The sequence below is a fragment of the Lipotes vexillifer genome, unplaced genomic scaffold (assembly GCF_000442215.2).
Source record: "Lipotes vexillifer unplaced genomic scaffold, Lipotes_vexillifer_v1.1 scaffold504, whole genome shotgun sequence".
Taxonomy (NCBI): Eukaryota; Metazoa; Chordata; class Mammalia; order Artiodactyla; family Lipotidae; genus Lipotes; species Lipotes vexillifer.
In genome coordinates this window covers 484,546-503,868 of record NW_006785225.1, presented here as the reverse complement: position 1 = coordinate 503,868, position 19,323 = coordinate 484,546, and the positions used below count along the sequence as shown (strand labels likewise).

The 19,323-nt window shown below is 57.9% G+C and overlaps 1 protein-coding gene across 3 annotated transcripts; it reads left to right on the top strand.

Moving 5' to 3' along the window:
• The first annotated feature begins 3,818 nt into the window (after positions 1–3,818).
• RIPOR1 (RHO family interacting cell polarization regulator 1) lies at positions 3,819–19,060 on the top strand. 3 transcript variants are annotated; one of them, XM_007457279.1, is made up of 23 exons: positions 3,819–3,846; positions 10,459–10,585; positions 10,700–10,852; positions 11,022–11,100; positions 11,811–11,834; positions 11,929–11,982; positions 12,126–12,278; positions 12,380–12,443; positions 12,537–12,580; positions 12,659–12,784; positions 13,239–13,387; positions 13,465–13,594; positions 13,674–14,346; positions 14,557–15,332; positions 15,417–15,532; positions 16,425–16,557; positions 16,819–16,954; positions 17,079–17,240; positions 17,506–17,664; positions 17,942–18,138; positions 18,228–18,311; positions 18,411–18,501; positions 18,644–19,060. In XM_007457279.1, exons 1-23 carry the CDS (start codon positions 3,825–3,827, stop codon positions 18,739–18,741), a joined length of 3,750 nt encoding a protein of 1,249 aa, XP_007457341.1. In that variant the 5' UTR covers positions 3,819–3,824; the 3' UTR covers positions 18,742–19,060. The 3 variants fall into 3 exon arrangements, with proteins under 3 accessions (XP_007457341.1, XP_007457339.1, XP_007457340.1); XM_007457277.1 differs by lacking the exon at positions 3,819–3,846 and adding an exon at positions 9,620–9,638; XM_007457278.1 differs by lacking the exon at positions 3,819–3,846 and having other exon boundaries at positions 10,482–10,585; positions 10,688–10,852.
• Positions 19,061–19,323: the final 263 nt, after the last annotated feature.

The following is a 19,323-nucleotide window of genomic DNA, read 5'->3' as shown; positions in this document are numbered from 1 at the left end:
GGGAGAAGAGACAGAGGCCAGAGAGTAGGGGCCATGTCCTGGGATCCGCACGGAGGCTGGTGTAGTGGAACAGAGCAGGAAGGGCTGGCAGGACAGGTGGGAGATGAGGAGGTGAGGTCATCTAAGGCCGGATCTTCTGGGTCTTGGAGGCCTCACTACAGAGTCTGGACTTATCCTGAGGGCGTTGGGGAACCAATATGAACTGACTTATGATTTATTTTGGGGGTTTTTTTCTGTTTGTTTGTTTTTTTTTGCGGTACGCGGGCCTCTCACCATTGTGGCCTCTCCCGTTGCGGAGCACAGGCTCCAGACGCGCAGGCTCAGCGGCCATGGCTCAGGGGCCCAGCCGCTCCGCGGCATGTGGGATCTTCCCGGACCGGGGCACAAACCGGTGTTCCCCGCATCGGCACGCGGACCCTCAACCACTGCGCCACCAGGGAAGCCCTGACTTATGATTTAAAAGATCACTTGAGGGAATTCCCTGGCGGTCCAGTGGTTAGGACTCCATGCTTCCACTGCAGGGGGCCCAGGTTTGATCCCTGGTTGGAGAGCTAAGATCCCACAAGCCACAAGATGTAGCCAAAAAAACCCCCAAAAATATCACTTGAGCTGTTGGGTGGACAACAACTGTAGGGTACAAAGGAGGCAGCAGGGAGGCCAGAAAAGACGGTGGCCCAGACCTGGGTACCAGCTGTGACAATGCAGAGTTGTGGCCAGACACTGGACAGAGAGACTGACTGACTGTGACAAGCAAGGGCGTTATCTATTACAATTGGGAATTTTCTGGAAGTGGAATTCCAGAATTCTAGGCCAATAAAGAGTTCCTCGGACAGTACCCTGGTGAGTCCCCACAATCACCGCTGCCTCATCAGAGTCTCAAGCAATGGCACAGGGACAACTCTGTGCCACTGCCACCCCAAGGGCCAGCATGCTGCCCAGCCCTGAATGGTCAGTGGGTGTTTGTTGAGTGAATTAATAAACGACAGAGTTCTAATAGTGGGAGGTGAGGTGCAGAGAGGGAACGAATCTGAATCTGAAACATGTTAAGGAGGTAGAATCTACAGGACTAGGAGGCTGAATTAAGGTGGGGGTAGAGAGGGGGACATCCAGGGTTCATGCATTTACTCATTCATTCAATCTCTCATTCGATAAATATTTCTTGAATTCCCACTATGAGCCAGGGACGGTGGTGATGAGGACATCTGTGGCCCCTGCCCCCACAGAGCTTAGAGACTCACAGTGAGGCAGGCTTAGGCACGTGAGCACACATGGGCACACATGCTACCTGGTGGTGATGGGTGACATGAAGGCATGAGTCCACAGGACATGGGGACAGAGAGTACCAAGGAGAGGCTGTCTTCAGAGAAGGTGGTCAGAGGATGCCTTGCTGAGGAGATGACTTTCCAGGTGGGCAGGGACCAATTGGTGCCAGTTTTGAGAGCTCCAGAGAGGCCCAGCCTCACTCGGGTGGGAGCCTAGGTGGACAGTGGTGCTTTGCAGAGATGAGAACAAAGGAAGAAGAGTCCCTCTGGGGAAGGTCATGAGATCTGGTGGGTCATCAGGGGCTCTGGAACAGGAGAGGGCTCTGGGCACACGGGAAGGCTCAGGATGTTCAGCAGTGGACGGATGAAGTCCTGAGACTGGATGATATTTTAGGGTGGGGGCAAACAGAAAGAAGAACCCAGTCTCTGGAAGCAATCCCCAGGTCTACTGACTACAGAAAACGGGGTGCTGCAAAGGAAGGCAAAGAGGAGGGGCTGGAGAGGGGGAGAACTGGGAGAGGGTGAGGTCTGTCTCTGGTAAGAGCTAGCGACGGAGAGGATGTCAGTGCCCTCTGCTACCTCTAAAGGTGACAGACTACTGAGTGAAGCCTGAAGGGTGGGGTTGGAGAGGACCGGTGTTGTCTTATTGATGGGAGGGGTGGGGGAGTGGAGCTGGCCCTTTTACCCCAGTGTGAGGTCAGCTATCAACTCCACCGTAACCCACTCCAGGGGATAGCCAGTATTCTAGCCCCCTCATTGGAAAGGACTGGGTTCTGGCCCCCTTGGACAACACGTACCCAGACCTTGCCAGGGTCCTCACCCATGCTTCCAGAGCAAGGCCCGAGACTCTGCAGATGCCAGTACCCAGTGAGTGGTGACTGTGTGGCCTGGCTAAAAACTCAGACTTACCGGTGCCAGATGGTGGCAGGAAGGACAGCCTGCCCCCACAGCAGGGAAACTGAGGCCGGCGGACGGGCAGGGCTCAGGGGCAGCGTCCAGACCCAGAAGGCGTCTGATGAGTAGCCTTCAGGCCTTCTTGTTTCCCTCTCTGAAACTGGCCCTGATCCTTTCCTCCAACCAACTCAACCCAGCAGTGGTCTCTCCAGGACCTGTTTCACATATGGGGGCCTGAAAGGTCTCTAGAGCCCACGGAATTCAAGGAGGGAGCAGGCAGGCGAGGCTCTCTAGTGCACCGGTTTGAGGATCTGCATGGGAAGGAATGGTTCCTTCCTGCCTTTGCTAATGGTTCTCCGAAAGTCGCCTTATTCCCGCATATGTATCCGGATTCCAAGCAATGAGAACTCCCACCGCCCGCGTGTCGTCCAGGGTTCCCCCCCACCCCGCCCTGTCCCGCCTCGACCCGCCCCGTCAAGCTGGTGGACGCCGCCAGCCACCGGCCTGCCCCGTTAGCCGAGAGGGCGGAGCGAGCCGTGAGCGCCTCCAGGGGTGCGGGAGCCGCGGGAGCGCAGGGGGTGGGGCCCAGCTGGCCTGGGGAGGAGCGGGGCGTCTGGGCTGCAGGCGGCGGAGCAGAGGGAGGGGCGGGCAGCAGCGGCGGTGACCGCGGCAGCTGCGGCGCGACCTAGCAGGGCAGCCACCAGTGCACGGAGAGCGCGAAGTCCGCGCAGCCCAGCGCAGCCATGTGAGTGTCCCCGCCGTTTCCGGGGGCCGCGGGCAGGGCGGGGGTCGGGCGCGGCGGTTCTGGTGCCTCCCCCCGCCTGGGGAGTCCCAGATCTGCTGCCCCGGCTGAGGCCCTGTCCCGTATCGCCCCATCCCCGGGACCCAGGCCTCGCGGTGTCGTTCCTCCCCTCCTCTCGGGCGCGGAGGACGCCCACAAAAGCCGCCGCCTCTGGGCCTGCCGCACCCGGCGCTGCCTCCTTCCCTCCCACGGCAAGGCCCAGGCGGCCTGTGCCCCGGGGCTCTGGGGTGGGCCAGGCCTGAGGGTGGGCCCTTGGCGCCAGCCTGGGCCCTGGCACGTATGCTCATCGGGAGCCCCACTGCCCTCGCCGCAGGAGAGACTGAGCTGGGAATGGGGAGAGGGCGACGAGGGGTGCAGGCCCGCCTCGGAGATGAGCTAATCTCTCTGGCCTCACCGGCTGGCCTAAGCCGCTTTGGGCCCCGACCCGAGGTGGCCGATCCGGCCTTGGGCTAGGCTCTTCGCCCAAATCTGGCGCGGCCCAGGCCGGAGAGGATAGCCCCGGCGCCTTAGGGGAACGGACCCTGTACCTGGAAATGAGAGGCTGGTGTGGGGATTCTGCAAGCAGCCAGGCCTGGGCAGCCTGCAGAACCAGTTTGGGGAAGGGGCTGCTCACCAGGGCTAGGGGTCTGGGTAAGCCTGGTTTCAGCACCCTCTGTTCCCCGTTAGGCCTGAGTCCAGCCTCCAAGACTGACCCATCTCAGCCAGTTCTGGGTTGCTTCTAATATATGTCCAGGCTGGCTGGCCGAGCACCTACTGTGTGCAGTCCAGTGTAACAATACCATGGGCCATCTGTGGGGCTTGCCCTGGGCCTACATCGCTCAGTGCCGGCACAGCCTTCTGAGGAGGGTTACCAGACGATCTGGCAAATGCAGAAACTGGCCCAGAAAGGTTAAGTAATATTCTGAAGGTCACACAGCTGGTTTGGAGAGAGGTGGGAATTAGCCCCTGATTTGAATTCTTGCCACTGCACTATCCGCTTCCCCGGCATGGAGGGTAGCGGTGGGGATGGGTGGGTGGGGAGAGAGATGAGAATTGGAGAGTGAGGTACAAAACCTCCCTGTCAAAAACAATAAACAAACAAAAACAACCCAACAAAAAAAACCTCTCTGTCCTGGGTCCTGTGGGGCAGCAGCTGCAGAGGTGTACCTGGAAATGGGTGGGGATGAGGGGAGCACACAGGGCGCTGGGCTGGGTCCTCCCCGGGTGGAAAAGCTGGCGGGGAGGACGCGGCTGAGTCACTGCGGGCCCGTCGCTGCAGTTCGGACTAGCGCCTCTGCCAGGCCCGGCCCGGGGGAGGCCACAAGGCTTCCAGTGCGCCGCCGTCCGGGAATGTGACCAGCTGACCAGGGAGGGGGCCGGCAGGAAGTGAGGCCACCCGGCCGCCTCCGCCCGGTTCCGGGGTGGGGGGTCCCAGGCCGCACCGCGCCCCCCCTCCCTCCCTGCTCCCGCAGCTGCGGCATGATGTCAGCAGCCGGGTTTGGGGCAGTTGCCATGGAGACAGGGGCAGGCTCAGGAGGGACCCCATTCTTCCTTGAAGCCGCCCCTTGCCCGGGTTATTTTTAGCGTCTGTTTACCTCAGTCCTGGGCGGCCCTGCGGTGGGGCGGGGCCGGACCGGAGACTCCCGGGAAAGCGGCTGGCCTGGCATACCACTGAGCTGGGCAGCACAGGTGGCGGTGGCGGGACCTCCTGACCCACACAAGTGCACCAGTTTTGGCGTGTAGAGGGTATTAGAGGCCGCGGGATCTGGGTCCACGCAAGCGGGCAGAGTTCCATTCCTAGCTGCCCTGAGCTGGCTATGTATGCTGCAGGCCCCATCACCCTTGAGACCTGGGTTCTTTCCCATGTCCAGAACAGACTTCAGGGCTGCCATAAGTCCAGATAATCCCCTGGCTCTTATCAGCCAGCCCCCACCAACACCAGTTGAGGTGGCCCCTCTCCCTTAGCTCAAGGGGTTCAGCTCTTTCCCTTCCCCCACCCCCAGCAGGGGAGATCCTGCCTATTCACCCCCTGGAATTGTCACTTAGATTGATATTCTGATGGTCATTTAGACCAACAGTTATACATCCTGGTCCCTGTGGCAGAAGCCCAGAGAAAGAAAACTGATGGGACACTCAGCCTACTCTGAGTCCAGCCCACCTACTCAGTTCCAGAATCCCAGGGAACCCCCACCTGGCCCCATTCTCAGAGGGCAGAACCCCACCTGCTGATACAATCAGAAAGTAAGGAAGGGAAAAGGAAATTGTCTATGAGGTAGAGGAGATAGAGACTTGAAATCTACCCCTCCAGCAGCTCAGGATCTACCTTTATCTGGGCAACCCAGTTCAGTTAGCCCCTAACTCATAATCAGCTCCTGCCTTCCTTCATTGCTTTGGTGCAGGGCGCAGAGGGTACAGCAGTGAGCAAAGCAGACAGGCTTCAGCCCCCAGAGTTCACAATCTGGTTGGAAGACAGACCCTAAAGGGGAACTGACAACTGAGTAATGTGGCCTCAGGGATCAGAGAGAGGAAACTATGAGGCACCTTAAAGGGGGACCCAATCCAAGGCAGGCTTCTTTGAGGAAGAAGCAGTAGGGTAAGACTTGAAAAAAGAGAGGGAGCTGGTCAGGCTGAGAGTAGTGGGAAGAGGATATAGGATCAGTGAGAGCTGCTGCTTCAATGCTGAAGAGCCTACAGGCATGGGGAGAATTCACAGTATCTGGAACAGAACGATCATGGGGGGAACAGAGGACTGTGAGGGGAGGAGGAAGGAATATGAGGGAAGGGACAGAGCCTGAAGGTCTTGTGGGTCATGTTAGAGAGTCCAGACTTTATCCTTGGGGTAGAGGAATGCCCATGGATGTTTCACAAGAGTTAGAATAGAGGGAAGTTAAAGATTTAGAGTCCTGGGGTTTGAATCCTGGCCCTACCACTTAACAGCTGTGTAATCTTGGGCAGATCAATAATTGTTACTAACACCACTTAACATTTGTTGTGTGTTTACAGTGAGGTACTGTGTCCACCCCAACTTCTGTACTCCACATACGATTCTCCCTTCCCCGAACACTCCCAGTAGAGGAAGTATCTCATTTCATCCTCCCAACAGCCCTGTGAGATAGTTGTTATTATTATTGTTGTTATCCTCATTTAACAGATGGATACCTGCAGCCCCAAAAGGTTAAGAAATGTCTCGCCCAAAGTCACATAGCCAGTTAGCCTCAGGTTTCTCACCTGTGAAGTGGGGCTAATAGGACACATCCCATAGGTTTGTTGCCAGAATTAAATGAGATGATGTTTGTTAATTAAGCACAGTGCCTGGCATAGAAAGCACTTGATAAAGGACAGTTTTTAGCATTGTCAGGTGACTGGAATTTCAAGAGGGGCAATGCTGTTATTGAATAGATCATTGTGGGTTAGCACGGAGACAGGGAACCCATTAGGAAGCTGCTGTAGGGTTCTAGGTGAGAACTGGTGATGGCTTGGCCTTGAGTTCTAGCTATAGGGGTGGAGGTGAGGGGGCAGATTCCAGAGACAGCAGGAGTGGGTGGCTGAGTAGATGTGGGGGTAACAGAGGCTGAGAGATCCACGATGATTCCTAGTTTCTGTCTTGAACAACTGGATAAACAGATGGTGGGGCTGTCGGGGAGAGGTTAAGACTGGGGAGAGTCAGGTTTGAGGAGGAAAGTGGTGACTTTAGTTTGGGGCCTTCAAACTTAGCACATCCCTAATAACCCACTCCACATTGTCAGTCAGCTTCCAGGGGGTATCAAGCAGGCAGCTGGATAAACAGGCCTGGTGCTCAGAAGAACGGTTTGGGCAAGGAAGAGATATGGAAGCTGGCAAAATTTAGATGGCATTAAGCTGTGGGAGATGTACCCAGCCCATGAGTGGGGAGGATGAGGCCCATTCGGGGTTGGGGAGAAAGACAGATCCTCTGGGAAAATAATAATGTGCAGCCAGAGCGATAGGTGGAAAGCCAGAGGCATGTTGTCTCTTGAAATCCAAGACAAGGAAAGGCTCAAGGAAGAGGAAGAGAACTACACAGTGAAAAGCTTTGCTGAGATCAAGCAGGATAAGGACCAAACATTGGACACTGGATTCAGCAATGGGGAAGTCACTGGTGATCTTGTCCAGACCAGTCAGGGGAGTACTGGGTATAGAAGCTGTACCAAGATAGGAAGAAGAGTGGGTGGGCTTGGAGAGGAAATGGAGGTAGACTCCTCTTCAAGAAACTTGGCTCTAAAAGAGCCAAATAGGGTGAGGGGTAGGGTAGTTAGAAAGAGGCTGGGAGTCCACAGAGGGGTCATTTCTTTTTGTAGTTGTTTATTTAAAGTTAACTTTATACTGAAATATAATATTCACACAGAAAGGGTACATGTCCTAACTGTACAGCTCACAAGACATTTTCACAAAGGAACACACCCATATAGGATCAGGAAATACAACCCAGATTAGGAAACAGAACATAATCAGTACCCTGTCAGCCCCCTTGTGCTCCCTTCCAGTCACTACTCCCCAGGGGTAGTGTCACTACTATTAATAGTCACTACTATTCTGACTTCTGTCACCATAGATTAAGTTTAACTGTTTTTGAACTTTATATCAAGGAACTCAAACATATATCCTCTCTTGTGGTCTTGCTTTTTTCACTCAACATTATGTCTGTAGGATTCATCCATATTGTTGCATGTGGTTGTATATTGTTCATTCTTTTTGTTGTATAGCATTCCATTATCTACTGATGGGCATTTGGATGGTTTCCAAGGTTGTTTTCATCTTTTATGTGGGAGTGACTTGAGCTTGTTTGAGGCTTGTGGAAAAAGTTTGAAACACTCATCTTCCATGGAAAGGGAGAGACATGGCTAAGGTCACACATGAGGATTTCCCGCATGGGAAACAAAAGCCTGGCTGAGGTTGAGATTTGCTTTTTTCCAGCCCAGCTGCTGTGCCAAGACCTCTGGCAGCTCCCGCCAGCCTGTGCACAGGTGCAGAGAAGGCAGGGGGTTGGGTTGCCCAGAGTTGGTTTCTGCCAGGTAAAAGAGAAGCCCAGGGTGCTGGGGATATTGGTAGCAGGAGAGCAAGCTGGAGTGGTGGCTGCAGATCCAGGCTGGGGAGAAGGGTGTGCAAGGAAGGTAGGGAAGAGAAGGTAGGAAGGAACTGGCAGAGAGAAAGGAAGCAGAGGCAGATTGTGAGCTCTGTACAGGGCAATGTCTGTGCAATTCTGGCTGTTATCTCCAGAGACTTGCATAAGGTTGTCACTTGGTAAATAGTTGAATAAATGAGCTGAGGTCTCAAGAGGTCACAGGTAGAAGGCAGGTGAGGTGGGGGTGATGGAGATGTGGTTCTGATTTAGGAAAGGGGTCATTCCAGAGCCAGGTGATGAGACTGGGGTGTTCCCATGGAGGGTGGCTGCAGGGAGCAGAGAGGCCAGTGTTGGGTGGGCAATCCATGGGAATGCATAGCTGCCAGCATAGGGTGCACAGCATCCAGTCTTCAAGGAGGGAGGGGGAGATAGCATTTCTCAAACTAGGATCCTTGGACATCTTGCATCTGAATGTGTAGGGGGATGGTGGGCTGGTTGGAAATGCAGACCCCTGAGCCCACCCCAGCCTCTTGGGGAAAAAGTAAGCCCAGTGCAGCAGAATTGAGCATCAAGGAGCAAGAGTGTTTATGGGGTGGGGGAGCACCCAGGCCATCTGAGAGGATGAGATGCTCAATGGACCCTAAGTATGGTGGCCTTTATCCAGGCTAGAGTTGGATAGGGATAGTTAAAAAAGAGATACTGGGGGCAAGAAAGGGCCAACACCAAGAGGATTCAGCCCATGTGAGGTGGGGGCCAGAAGGATGGGGCCTCTGCCCTAGGATGCAGCTTCTGCCAGAGAAAAGGCCCTGATTGGGCAATGGGACCAGATCCTCTACCCTGTGGCCTGGGGGTAGAGAGGGTGTCCAGACTGAGCATCCCCTCTGAGGGTGGAGGGATGGGGGTGGTGCATGGTGCTATGGAACTCTCTGCACCCAGTTGCTTCTCTTCCTTCTCTGGGCGGCAACACATAATATGGGGTTGATACAGTCCCCCACTTTTAGCTCCTTCTCAGTCTCCAAACCCACTCATGCTCAGTGCTTCTCTGCCGTCCTTTGGCACAGCCCCTCCACTCAGCACCCCCAGCCTTTCCTTCTACTCTCTCAGCCCCTGCTCTCTAGCCTTCACACACTCAGAACCCCAACTCTCAGCCCTCTGTGTCCAGCTGTCTCTCAGCACCCCTCAACAGCCACTCTATGAGCCCCCTGTGCTAACTGCACCCAATTCAGCCCCACCCGGTGTCCTCACTCTGTTTATCCCTCCATATTCACCGCCGCCCATGATTCCCTTTACCCACACTACTGACCCAGCCGAGAAGACCCCCGTAAGTCCCCTGCCTGAGGGGAACCTCCAGTCACCCCTCCCAGAGGCTGGGAGGGGGGCCAAGGGCCAGGTGCCCCTGGGGTCCGGTGGGTCCCGCCCCATCCCGGCGGGCTGAGTCAGGCGGCAGGAACTGGGCGGGGGGCGGCGCCGGGAGGAGCTGAAGCAGGAGCCAGAGTCGCTGGGAGCGAGCGCGGAGCCCAGCCCGGCCGGCACCGAGTGGCCCTGGGCCGGCGGGGACACGGGGGGCAAGCGCGGGGCTTGGAGGGCTGTCCCGGACCTACCATGAACTCCAAGAAGAGAGGTAGGACCTGTTCCGGGGCTGCGGAGGCTCCGGGGCTGGGCTTCGGGCCGCGTTCTGGGGGCCTGGGGCGCGTGTTTCGCCGGAGCGGTGTGGGGGTCTGCGGAGGATCTCTTCCTGCTAATGTCACGGGCAAAGGCCGCTGTCTGTGGCTCAGTTTCCCGGTTGGAGTCTCAGGAAAGTGGAGGGGGCGGGGCACTTCTCGGCACTGCCCCCCCAACCTGGGAATCCCCCGGCTCTGGGCACCGGGAGGGCTCTGGCGTCTGGGCGCCTCGGAGCGGGTGGGGGCTGGAGGGGAGCAGCTTCCGCGGGGCGGCCGGTGTGGGGAGCCCAACCTGCACAGGCCGGGCCTGCCAGGCAGCTCCGCTGGGCTCAAAGCACGCACCCCGCCCCGCCCCGTGACCTCCTACGGCCTCTCGGGGTGTGGGCGTGGGAGCTCCTGGTCCACTTGTGGGGAGGAGGGCAGGGCAGGGCTGGGGAGCCCGCCCCACCCCCGGGTAAACAGGCGCTTCCGCACATTCTTCGCGCGCCCCTCCCCTTTCCTGCCCCTTCCCAGCCCGGGGAGGATCCCAGTGCGACCCCCCTTCCTGCCCCGCGCGGCAGGCGGAGCCTGCACCTCTGCAGGAAGTGGGGGTGTAGCCGAGGCCACGCTGAGTCCGACACCGAGTTACCCGCGGCCGCCCTGTCATAAGCACCAGGGCCGCTGGGGTTCAGACTCCAGCCTCAGGCCGTGGCCGGCAGGACTGAGGTACAGAGTCTGGGCCGCAGGGAGGGGGCTTCAAGGGCCTGATTGGCTCTGGACACCCTCCCTCGCCACCCCCAGGGAGCCCCGCGCGGACTCATTCCATGATGTCCCTGTCGGTGCGGCCGCAGCGCCGCCTGCTCAGCGCCCGGGTCAGTAGGAGCCAGTCCTTCGCAGGCGTCCTCGGCAGCCAGGAGCGGGGGCCCAGGTACACGGCAGAGGGGGACTAATGGGGTCAAGAGAGTCTGACCGGGTTGGAGTGTGCAAGTGAGGGTTTGGGGAATGACTTCTTGCCCCTTCCTGAGTGCAGTCTCTTCTTCAGGAGCTTCCCAGCCTTCAGTCCCCCGGGGCCCCCACGGAAGCCCCCAGCACTCTCCCGAGTGTCGAAGATGTTTTCAGTGGCACACCCGGCCCCCAAGGTCCCACAGCCTGAGCGGCTGGACCTGGTGTACACGGCGCTCAAGCGAGGCCTGACGTAAGCAGTGCCCTCCCAATGCCTTGTCCCATGATCCCTCCCTAAGTCCTCATTCCCTTTCTGCTAGTAGGAACCTTCCCCAGCCTCACACCCTCTCCTCACTGCCTGTTCCCTGGGCAGGTAGAAGCTGGAGAGGTAAGATAACTCTTGTGGTCACCCCTTTCCCCAGGGCCTATTTGGAAGTGCACCAGCAGGAGCAGGAGAAACTCCAAAGACAGATAAGGGAGTCCAAGAGGAATTCCCGCCTGGTAAGTGAAGGGTTGGCATCCCGTATGCCCAGGATTAATATGCCCTTTGCTCTTGTGGTGTGGGGGACTGGGCAGCACCAGCCCTGGGTGACATCAGAGCTGTTTTCTGGGGTGATTTGGTCCAGGTGTGACTAGAAAAGGGGGTATCAGGAAAGGCTGGGGAGGTTCCTCTCCTCAGCTTTCCCAGGCTGCATGTACTTTGCCTGGGACCCAGTGCCTGTCCATGGGAGCTTCCAGTGGGTTGGGTCAAACCCCACAGACATGGACAGCAGAAGATTATGTTGTAGTGGTACTGAGGGAGAGCCATGGTTCTTCCTGGGGAACAGGTCAGGGCTTCCCAGAGGAAGAAACATTTCTGCTGGGTCTTGAAGCATGAACAGGAGTTCCCTGGTAGAGGGAACCATGCATGAGGAGGCACAGAGCTCACTTCCTAGGGGTTGTAGAAAAGCCAGTGGGCCAGGGGAGGGATCCCATGGAAGAGGTGGGGGGAAGAGTACTAGAGGGGCCTTGGGGACCAAATCTATGACACCAGCAAAGACCAGGCATGTGGGAAGGTAGGTCAGTCCCTGCTTTGACTGGAATGGCTGTGGACTGTGGTGTGAGAGGGAGGAAGGCTATGATGAGAAGGAGCTAGGTAGGTCTGGGTGAGCAACTGCCCCTACTGGAGTACTTCCCCTACCTCCTAATGCCCGCCTCATCTCTCCCCGCAGGGCTTCCTGTATGACTTAGACAAGGTGAGTGTATAGAGAATGGTGTTGGAAGAGGTTGGCTCAGGGGGAGGTAAAGGGCCCTGGGCCTCAGGCTTCTCCTAACGCACCTCTCCCCCAGCAAGTCAAGTCCATTGAACGCTTCCTACGACGGCTGGAGTTCCACGCCAGCAAGGTACTTGTGCAGCATGCGTGTGTGCTTGCAGCGTGGGGTGGGGGATTGGGTATCACAGGGAGATGGGATGATGCTAGGCCCTGGGTGAGCAACCCCAGTAGTGAGTCTCAATCCCCCCTCTGCCACCCCACTCATCTGCCCAGATCGACGAGCTGTATGAGGCATACTGTGTCCAGCGGCGTCTCCGGGATGGCGCCTACAACATGGTCCGTGCCTACAGCACCGGCTCCCCAGGGAGCCGTGAGGCCCGGGACAGCCTGGCCGAGGCTACTCGGGGGCATCGGGAGTACACAGAGGTGAGGGATGTGTGCCTGTGAGGCAGAGGCACAGAGTGTGGCAGAGCTGGTGAGAGGGGACTGGTTCTTGACCTCCTCCTGTCCCTGCCCATCCCTCTCAGAGCATGTGCCTGCTGGAGAGCGAGCTGGAAGCACAGCTGGGCGAGTTCCATCTCCGGATGAAAGGTACCAAGTGGTGAGGCCGACTGGTGGCGGGGAGAGGGAGGTGTGTGCCTGAGACCCCTGGACCCAGCTCATCTCCTTCTCCCCCACTCCCAGGGCTGGCCGGCTTCGCCAGGCTATGTGTGGGCGATCAGTATGAGGTAGGAGGATGGGCAGGGAAGGGCTGGGATGGCAGGGTCGCAACACCAAGGGCTGCTTCAACCTGCCTCTTCCCCTAGATCTACATGAAATATGGGCGTCAGCGCTGGAAACTACGGGGCCGCATAGAGGGTAGTGGAAAGCAGGTGTGGGACAGTGAGGAAACCGTCTTTCTTCCTCTGCTCACGGAGTTCCTGTCTATCAAGGTGATGTCTCTGCCCAGAACCATAGGACACCAAGATCCTGTGACTCTATGACGCTGTGAACCCCTTATGATCCTCATGACCCTGAGACCCTTACCCCTGTGACCCCCATCTGGTTCCATGGCCCTCTGTGAATGTGTGACCCCTTGACCTTCATGACCCTGTGATTTCCTTGTGACCTCCTGACCTTGTGAATATATGACCCCTGAACTCTCATGAGGCTGTGACTCGCACGACCTTGATGACTACAAATTTAGACCTCTGTGGTCCCCATGCTCCCAGGCTGCTTCGAGCCTCCATGGCCCCATTACCCTGAGAACTCCATTCCCTGTAACTTCCTCATGGCCTAATGACCCTGTGACTGTCACATAACCTCTATGCAAATTCAGACCTCTGATCTCCCACAATCTCATGACCCCTACACCCTTGTGACCCCACCATGCATTCTTGGCTACAGGTGACAGAACTGAAGGGCCTGGCCAACCATGTGGTTGTAGGCAGCGTCTCCTGTGAGACCAAGGATCTGTTCGCCGCCCTGCCCCAGGTTGTAGCTGTGGACATTAATGACCTCGGCACCATCAAGCTCAGCCTGGAAGTCACATGGAGGTTGGTGGGGCTGAGGGGCTTGGAGACGGGGCTGGGGCTTGATGTTAGCACCTTCTAACAGTGTCGTCCCTCTCCAGTCCCTTCGACAAGGATGACCAGCCCTCAGCCGCTTCTACTGTCAACAAGGCCTCCACAGTCACCAAGCGCTTCTCCACCTACAGCCAGAGCCCACCAGACACACCCTCACTTCGGGAACAGGCCTTCTATGTGAGTCACATCCCAGGCTCAGCCCCCCATCCAGGGGTTTGCTGGGGGTGGTCCTGAGATGTCCTTTTCTCTCTCCTAGAATATGCTGAGGCGGCAGGAGGAGCTGGAGAATGGGACAGCATGGTCCCTGTCATCCGAATCTTCCGATGACTCCTCTAGCCCACAGCTCTCAGGCACTGCGCGCCACTCCTCAGCCCCCAGGCCCCTGGTGCAGCAGCCTGAGCCTCTGCCCATCCAGGTTGCCTTCCCTAGGGCTGAGACCTCCACTTCTGGCACCGTGGATGAGGAGGGGGCCATGGCCCCAGCCCTGGCCAATGGGCATGCCCCCTACAGCCGGACTCTGAGCCATATCAGTGAGGCCAGTGTGGATGCTGCCCTGGCTGAGGCTTCAGTGGAGGCTTCAGGCCTAGAAAGTCTAGTCCAGGGACCCAGCCCACCTGCACATCCAGATCCCACACATGGGGAGCACGCTAGTCCTGTCCCTTCTGCCCTGGACCCTGGCCATTCTGCCATAAGCCCCACTCTTAGTACAACAGGCCCCGCCCACACATCTACAGACCCTGCTCCCTCTGCACATCTAGACTCAGTTAACAAGACCATAAATTCTAGCTCTCCTGAATTGCCAGACCCCACCCACACCACTACAAGCACCACCTCTAGTACTGTAAGCCCTACCCATAGTGCTCCAAGCCTTACTCACACTACCACGGGTTCTACCCACAAGACTGTGGTCTCTACCATCTCTATTACAGGCCCTACCCCCAGTACCACAGGGTCAGTCCAGACCACCACAAGTCCTACCCACAAGCCGATGCTTTCTACTGTCACTCCTGTAGCTCCTGCCCCCAACACTACAGACCCAGTCCAGACCACCACAAGCCTTAGCCACACTGTCACAAACCTGACACACACTGTCACAAGCCCCACCAACAAGCATGTGATCTCTACCCTCTCTACTTCAGGCCCTACCCCCAGTACCACAGACCCAGCCCAGACTACCACTAGCCCCACCCATACTACTGCAAGCCCTACCCACACCACCATAAGCCCCACCCACACTGCTACAAGCCCTACCCATACTATAATAAGCCCCGGCCATACCATAATAAGCCCTGCCCACACTACTGCAAGCTCTACCCACACCACCACAAGCAGTACCCACACTACTGCAACCCCTACTCACACAGCCAGGATTTCAACTCACACTGCTACACCCAATGCTAAGGACCCAGTCCAGATCACCAGCAGTCCCACCCATTCTGTCACAAGTCCCACGCTTATAACTGTAAGCCCTTCCACTTTTCTAGACCTTGCCACGCTCTCCAACCCCTCTGCAAACACAGACCCGACCCTCCCAGGCATTGACCCCCTGTCCTATAGCTACCCAGCCTCCACTTCCTGCACTCAGGCAGACCCCATAGCCCTCAGCACCTCCCACCCAAGTCCTACCTGTTCCAGTTGGGAACCCCTCACAAGCCCTTCCCCAAAACTCCCAGAAGCCATCCGTCAGAGCCCAAGTCTCCCTCCCTCACCCCTAGCCCCTGTGCCCCAGCATTCAGACCCCAGAGTGGCCAGGGCTGCCCAGGCCCCAGTTCCAGGGGCAGCTGGAGGTGCTGAGGACAGGAAACTGGAAGAGGCACTGGGGGCCCTAATGGCTGCCCTGGATGACTATCGTGGCCAGTTTCCTGAGCTGCAGGGCCTGGAGCAGGAGGTGACCCGGCTGGAGAGTCTGCTTATGGTGAGGAGGGCTGGGCTGGTTTGCGGCAGTGCAGGGAGGGCAGCCAGGCAGGGGCGACAGCTCTGACGCTCTTCACAACCCCAGCAGAGACAAGGCCTGACTCGCAGCCGGGCCTCCAGTCTTAGCATCACTGTGGAGCATGCCCTGGAGAGCTTCAGCTTCCTCAATGAAGATGAAGACAATGACAGTCCTGGGGACAGGTGAGAGGGGCTAGGAGCGGGGAGAGAGGGGAGGTGAGTAGCAGGTGAAGGAGAAAGGCTGAGAAAGGGGAACAGGTGAGGTGAGGCCAGGGGGAGCACGTAAAGAGAGCAGTAAGATGGGTGGTGGGCTCGAGGGAGGTGGGTGGGAGGGGATGGACTTGCTGGTGGGTACATCTATGTTCACCCCTCCCATGTACTCCTCGTGTGTCCTTGTTGCTCATGTTTTCAATCCCATCTGTATCCCCAGTGCTTCTGGTCACCTTCCTCCTCATCCCTGCAGTGTCTGCCTCCTCCATCGGTCCCCACCAGCTCCTGAGCCTCCAGCTCCTCCTCTCTTCCTTGGCCTCACCTTGAATCTACCCTATGAAGGAGCCTTTACTGTGCCTCCCCATGCATCCTGTGCCCCCCAGCATCAACTCCCTCTGTCTGGACCCCAGCTTTCCCAGAGACCCTGGCCCCTTGGCTCTTTGTCCCAGAGTGGCCTTTGCCGATTCCCAGTTGAAGGTCATGCCCAGCCCCTCCTCCCTCCAGTGCTGCCTATGTTATGGCCCCGTGCCCTGCGCCCCTTGGGCCGCAATCCCTTGCAGTCCACATTGCGTAGACCATCCCGCCTGCAACCCTACTCCCGCCCATCCCAGCCCCGGCGGCCCCAGAGGTCCCAGCAGTCCTAGCTGGAGGTAGCCCTGGGCAGACAGGCTCTGGAGACCCCTGCTACCACCTGCTGGTCCCAGCCCTTTCCTCCTTCTGGAAGTCCTCCGTGAACTTACCCATTGTCTGTTGTTTGTGCATGGTGTGTTCTTCTGTTCTCGGATGGGGGGAACTTAATAAAAATACTCTGGTGACCAGATGATGATGTGTGCTCCTGGGGCGGTTGACCCCATTTTTCTCTCAGGCCCCCAAACAGCCCGGAGCCTGGGGCTGAGGACAGCCTCGACTCACCTAGTGCCCGACCCCTCAGCACAGAGTGTCCAGCTCTGGACACTGCCTTGGTCCAGCATCTGTACCACTGCAGCCGCCTCCTGCTGGTGAGGCTAGTGGTATTCCCTCACCCTTCCCTTGTAGCCCCTTCCCCCAGGGAGCCCTACACTTCAATCCTGGCCCTGCACACCTCCTCTGAGTTCCACTCCCCAGTGTCCCAGGGTCTGGCTCTTGCTGAATGGAACACCTCCCACACTCTGGCTCCCCCAAGTCTCTCCCGATGCATGCAGGGACTGGTAGTTCCTGGTCTCCACCCTCCCTAAGCTCTGTCTTGAGGTCTGAGCTACTTGGCCACCCCTATTCTCCAGAAACTGGGCACATTTGGGCCCCTGCACTGCCAGGAGGCATGGGCCCTGGAGCGGCTACTACGGGAGGCCCGAGTGCTCGAAGCAGTATGTGAGCTTAGCAGGCGATGGGAAATCCCTGCCACCTCTGCCCAGGAAGGTAAAAGCTGTGTGGGCTCTGCCTCATGTCCGCCCCAAAGTTCCTCCCTTGCCCTATCTCACCTACGCGCCTGTCTCCCCACCGGCCTGTCCTGTTGCTGACAGTTTCCTGCACCTCCTCACAGTGGTGCAGTTCTCGGCCTCCCGGCCCGGCTTCCTGACCTTCTGGGACCAATGTACAGAGGGACTCAGCCCCTTCATCTGCCCTGTGGAGCGGGTGCTCCTCACCTTCTGCGATCAGTACGGCGCCCGTCTCTCCCTGCGCCAGCCAGGCTTAGCCGAGGCTGGTGAGTGGGCTGCCTACCTGCCCTGTTTGCTCTCCTTTCTCAGATCCCCAGTGATGGGACCTCAGGGAAAGCCAGGTCAGCCCACAGAGACATGCTGAGATGAGCACTGGGAAGAAACATCGAAGGCTCATGCCTTAGCACAAAAGGGCCCAGATTGGACCCTTTTGTGCTGGGTCCCTGCACCTGCGCGTGGGGTGGGAGCACTCTTCCCTCTAAGGACCCAGGTCCAACCACACCTTGAGACCTGCGGCACTGCCTCCTACAGTGTGTGTCAAGTTCCTGGAGGATGCCCTGGGGCAGAAGCTGCCCCGGAGGCCCCAGTCAGGCCCTGGAGAGCAGCTCACCATCTTCCAGTTCTGGAGTTACTTCGAAGCCTTGGACAGCTCCTCCATGGAGGCCTATGTGACCGAGACTGCCGAGGAGGGTGAGGCAGTAGCCCTGGTCACAAAGTGGCCTGATGCTATGGGTGGGTCTGAAGGTGTGATTTCAGGACATGAAGGTACAAAAGAACCCACCCCGGGAGGCTCTTTGCCCTGCCAGCTTGTTCCAACTGACACACACCCCCCCCCCCCCCCCCCCAAAAAAAAAAAACTGGCCAGACCCAGGAAGTCCCTCCCGAGGCTGCCCCTCTCACTCACCGATCTGGATATTGTTGGGGAACCCCCCCCCCCCCTCCCCCCCGCCCGGCTTCCTTTTTTCAGTGTTACTGGTGCGGAATCTGAACTCAGATGACCAGGCTGTGGTGCTGAAAGCCCTGAGGTTGGCACCTGAGGGGCGACTTCGAAGGGATGGACTCCGGGCCCTCAGCTCCCTGCTTGTCCATGGCAACAACAAGGTCATGGCTGCTGTCAGCACTCAGCTCCGGAGCCTGTCACTGGGCCCTGCCTTCCGGGAAAGGGTGAGAGTCAGGCAGGGCTCCCTGAGGGCAAAGGCTGGGGTCCCAGGCTCCCAGTGTCTGGCTAAGTCTGCCCTCCCACCCTGAACCAGGCTCTACTCTGCTTCCTGGACCAGCTCGAGGATGAGGATGTGCAGACGAGAGTGGCTGGCTGCTTGGCCCTGGGCTGCATCAAGGTGACCCCTTTCTCTCCCCTCCCAGCTCCCCAAGCCCTAGGTCCTGAGCCTTTCTCACCTGCTGCACTGGGCCCACCTCAATGCTCTCTCCCCGGGTAGGCTCCTGAAGGCATTGAGCCCCTGGTGTACCTGTGCCAAACGGACACAGAAGCCGTGAGGGAAGCAGCTCGGCAGAGCCTGCAGCAATGCGGTGAGACTGGGCAATGGGAGATATGGGTCGAGTTGAGTTCTATGACATTTTGGCTCCTGGGAATAGGGGTGAGATGGGGTCAGGGGTGGGAAGGCCAGGGTGGTGCTAGGGCCTCTCCTGACCCCATCTTTATCCATTACAGGAGAAGAGGGACAGTCTGCCCATCGACGGCTGGAGGAGTCACTGGATGCCCTGCCCCGCATCTTCGGGCCCGGCAGCATGGCCAGCACGGCATTTTAAACTCCCCACCCACCGGCCCCCAGTGCCCCTTCCCCCGACTTTCAGGGCTTACCAGGCACTGGCAGGGAGGGTGAGGGCTGGCTCCAGACACTCCTCCCTCACAGATTCCTATCAATGAAAATCTAATATATTCTCCTTTTGTCCTCGGGGTGGGTAGAGTCAGTGCCACAGTCAAGTGCCTCCCAGCCTCGGCTCAGCACACTTGCCATATATCGGTGTCCCGGGCCTGGCCGTCCTGCCTCTGCCCTGCCATGTCCCTTGGTTTTGTATTTTATTTACAGAGTTTTACAGAAAATAAAAAAGCAAAATGCCTTTCCTACGTAGCCTGGACTGGTGCACTACTGACTTTCTGCTCCAGCACACTCTGGCTGTTGCCCTGACACTAGTGTGTCCACACTCCAACTGTGACAGTACCATGTGCTTTTGCCCTGGAAATCCAGATGGAAGAGAGCCCAGAGGCTGGAACTGTGCTTGGAAAAGAGGGCAGAGGAAGAGGGTGGTGGAGTGTTGCTGAGGAGGCCCGGCCTGCAGGTGGGTGTACCCTGGGCCTGGAAGCTGTGGGCCTAGACTGGAGCCAAACTG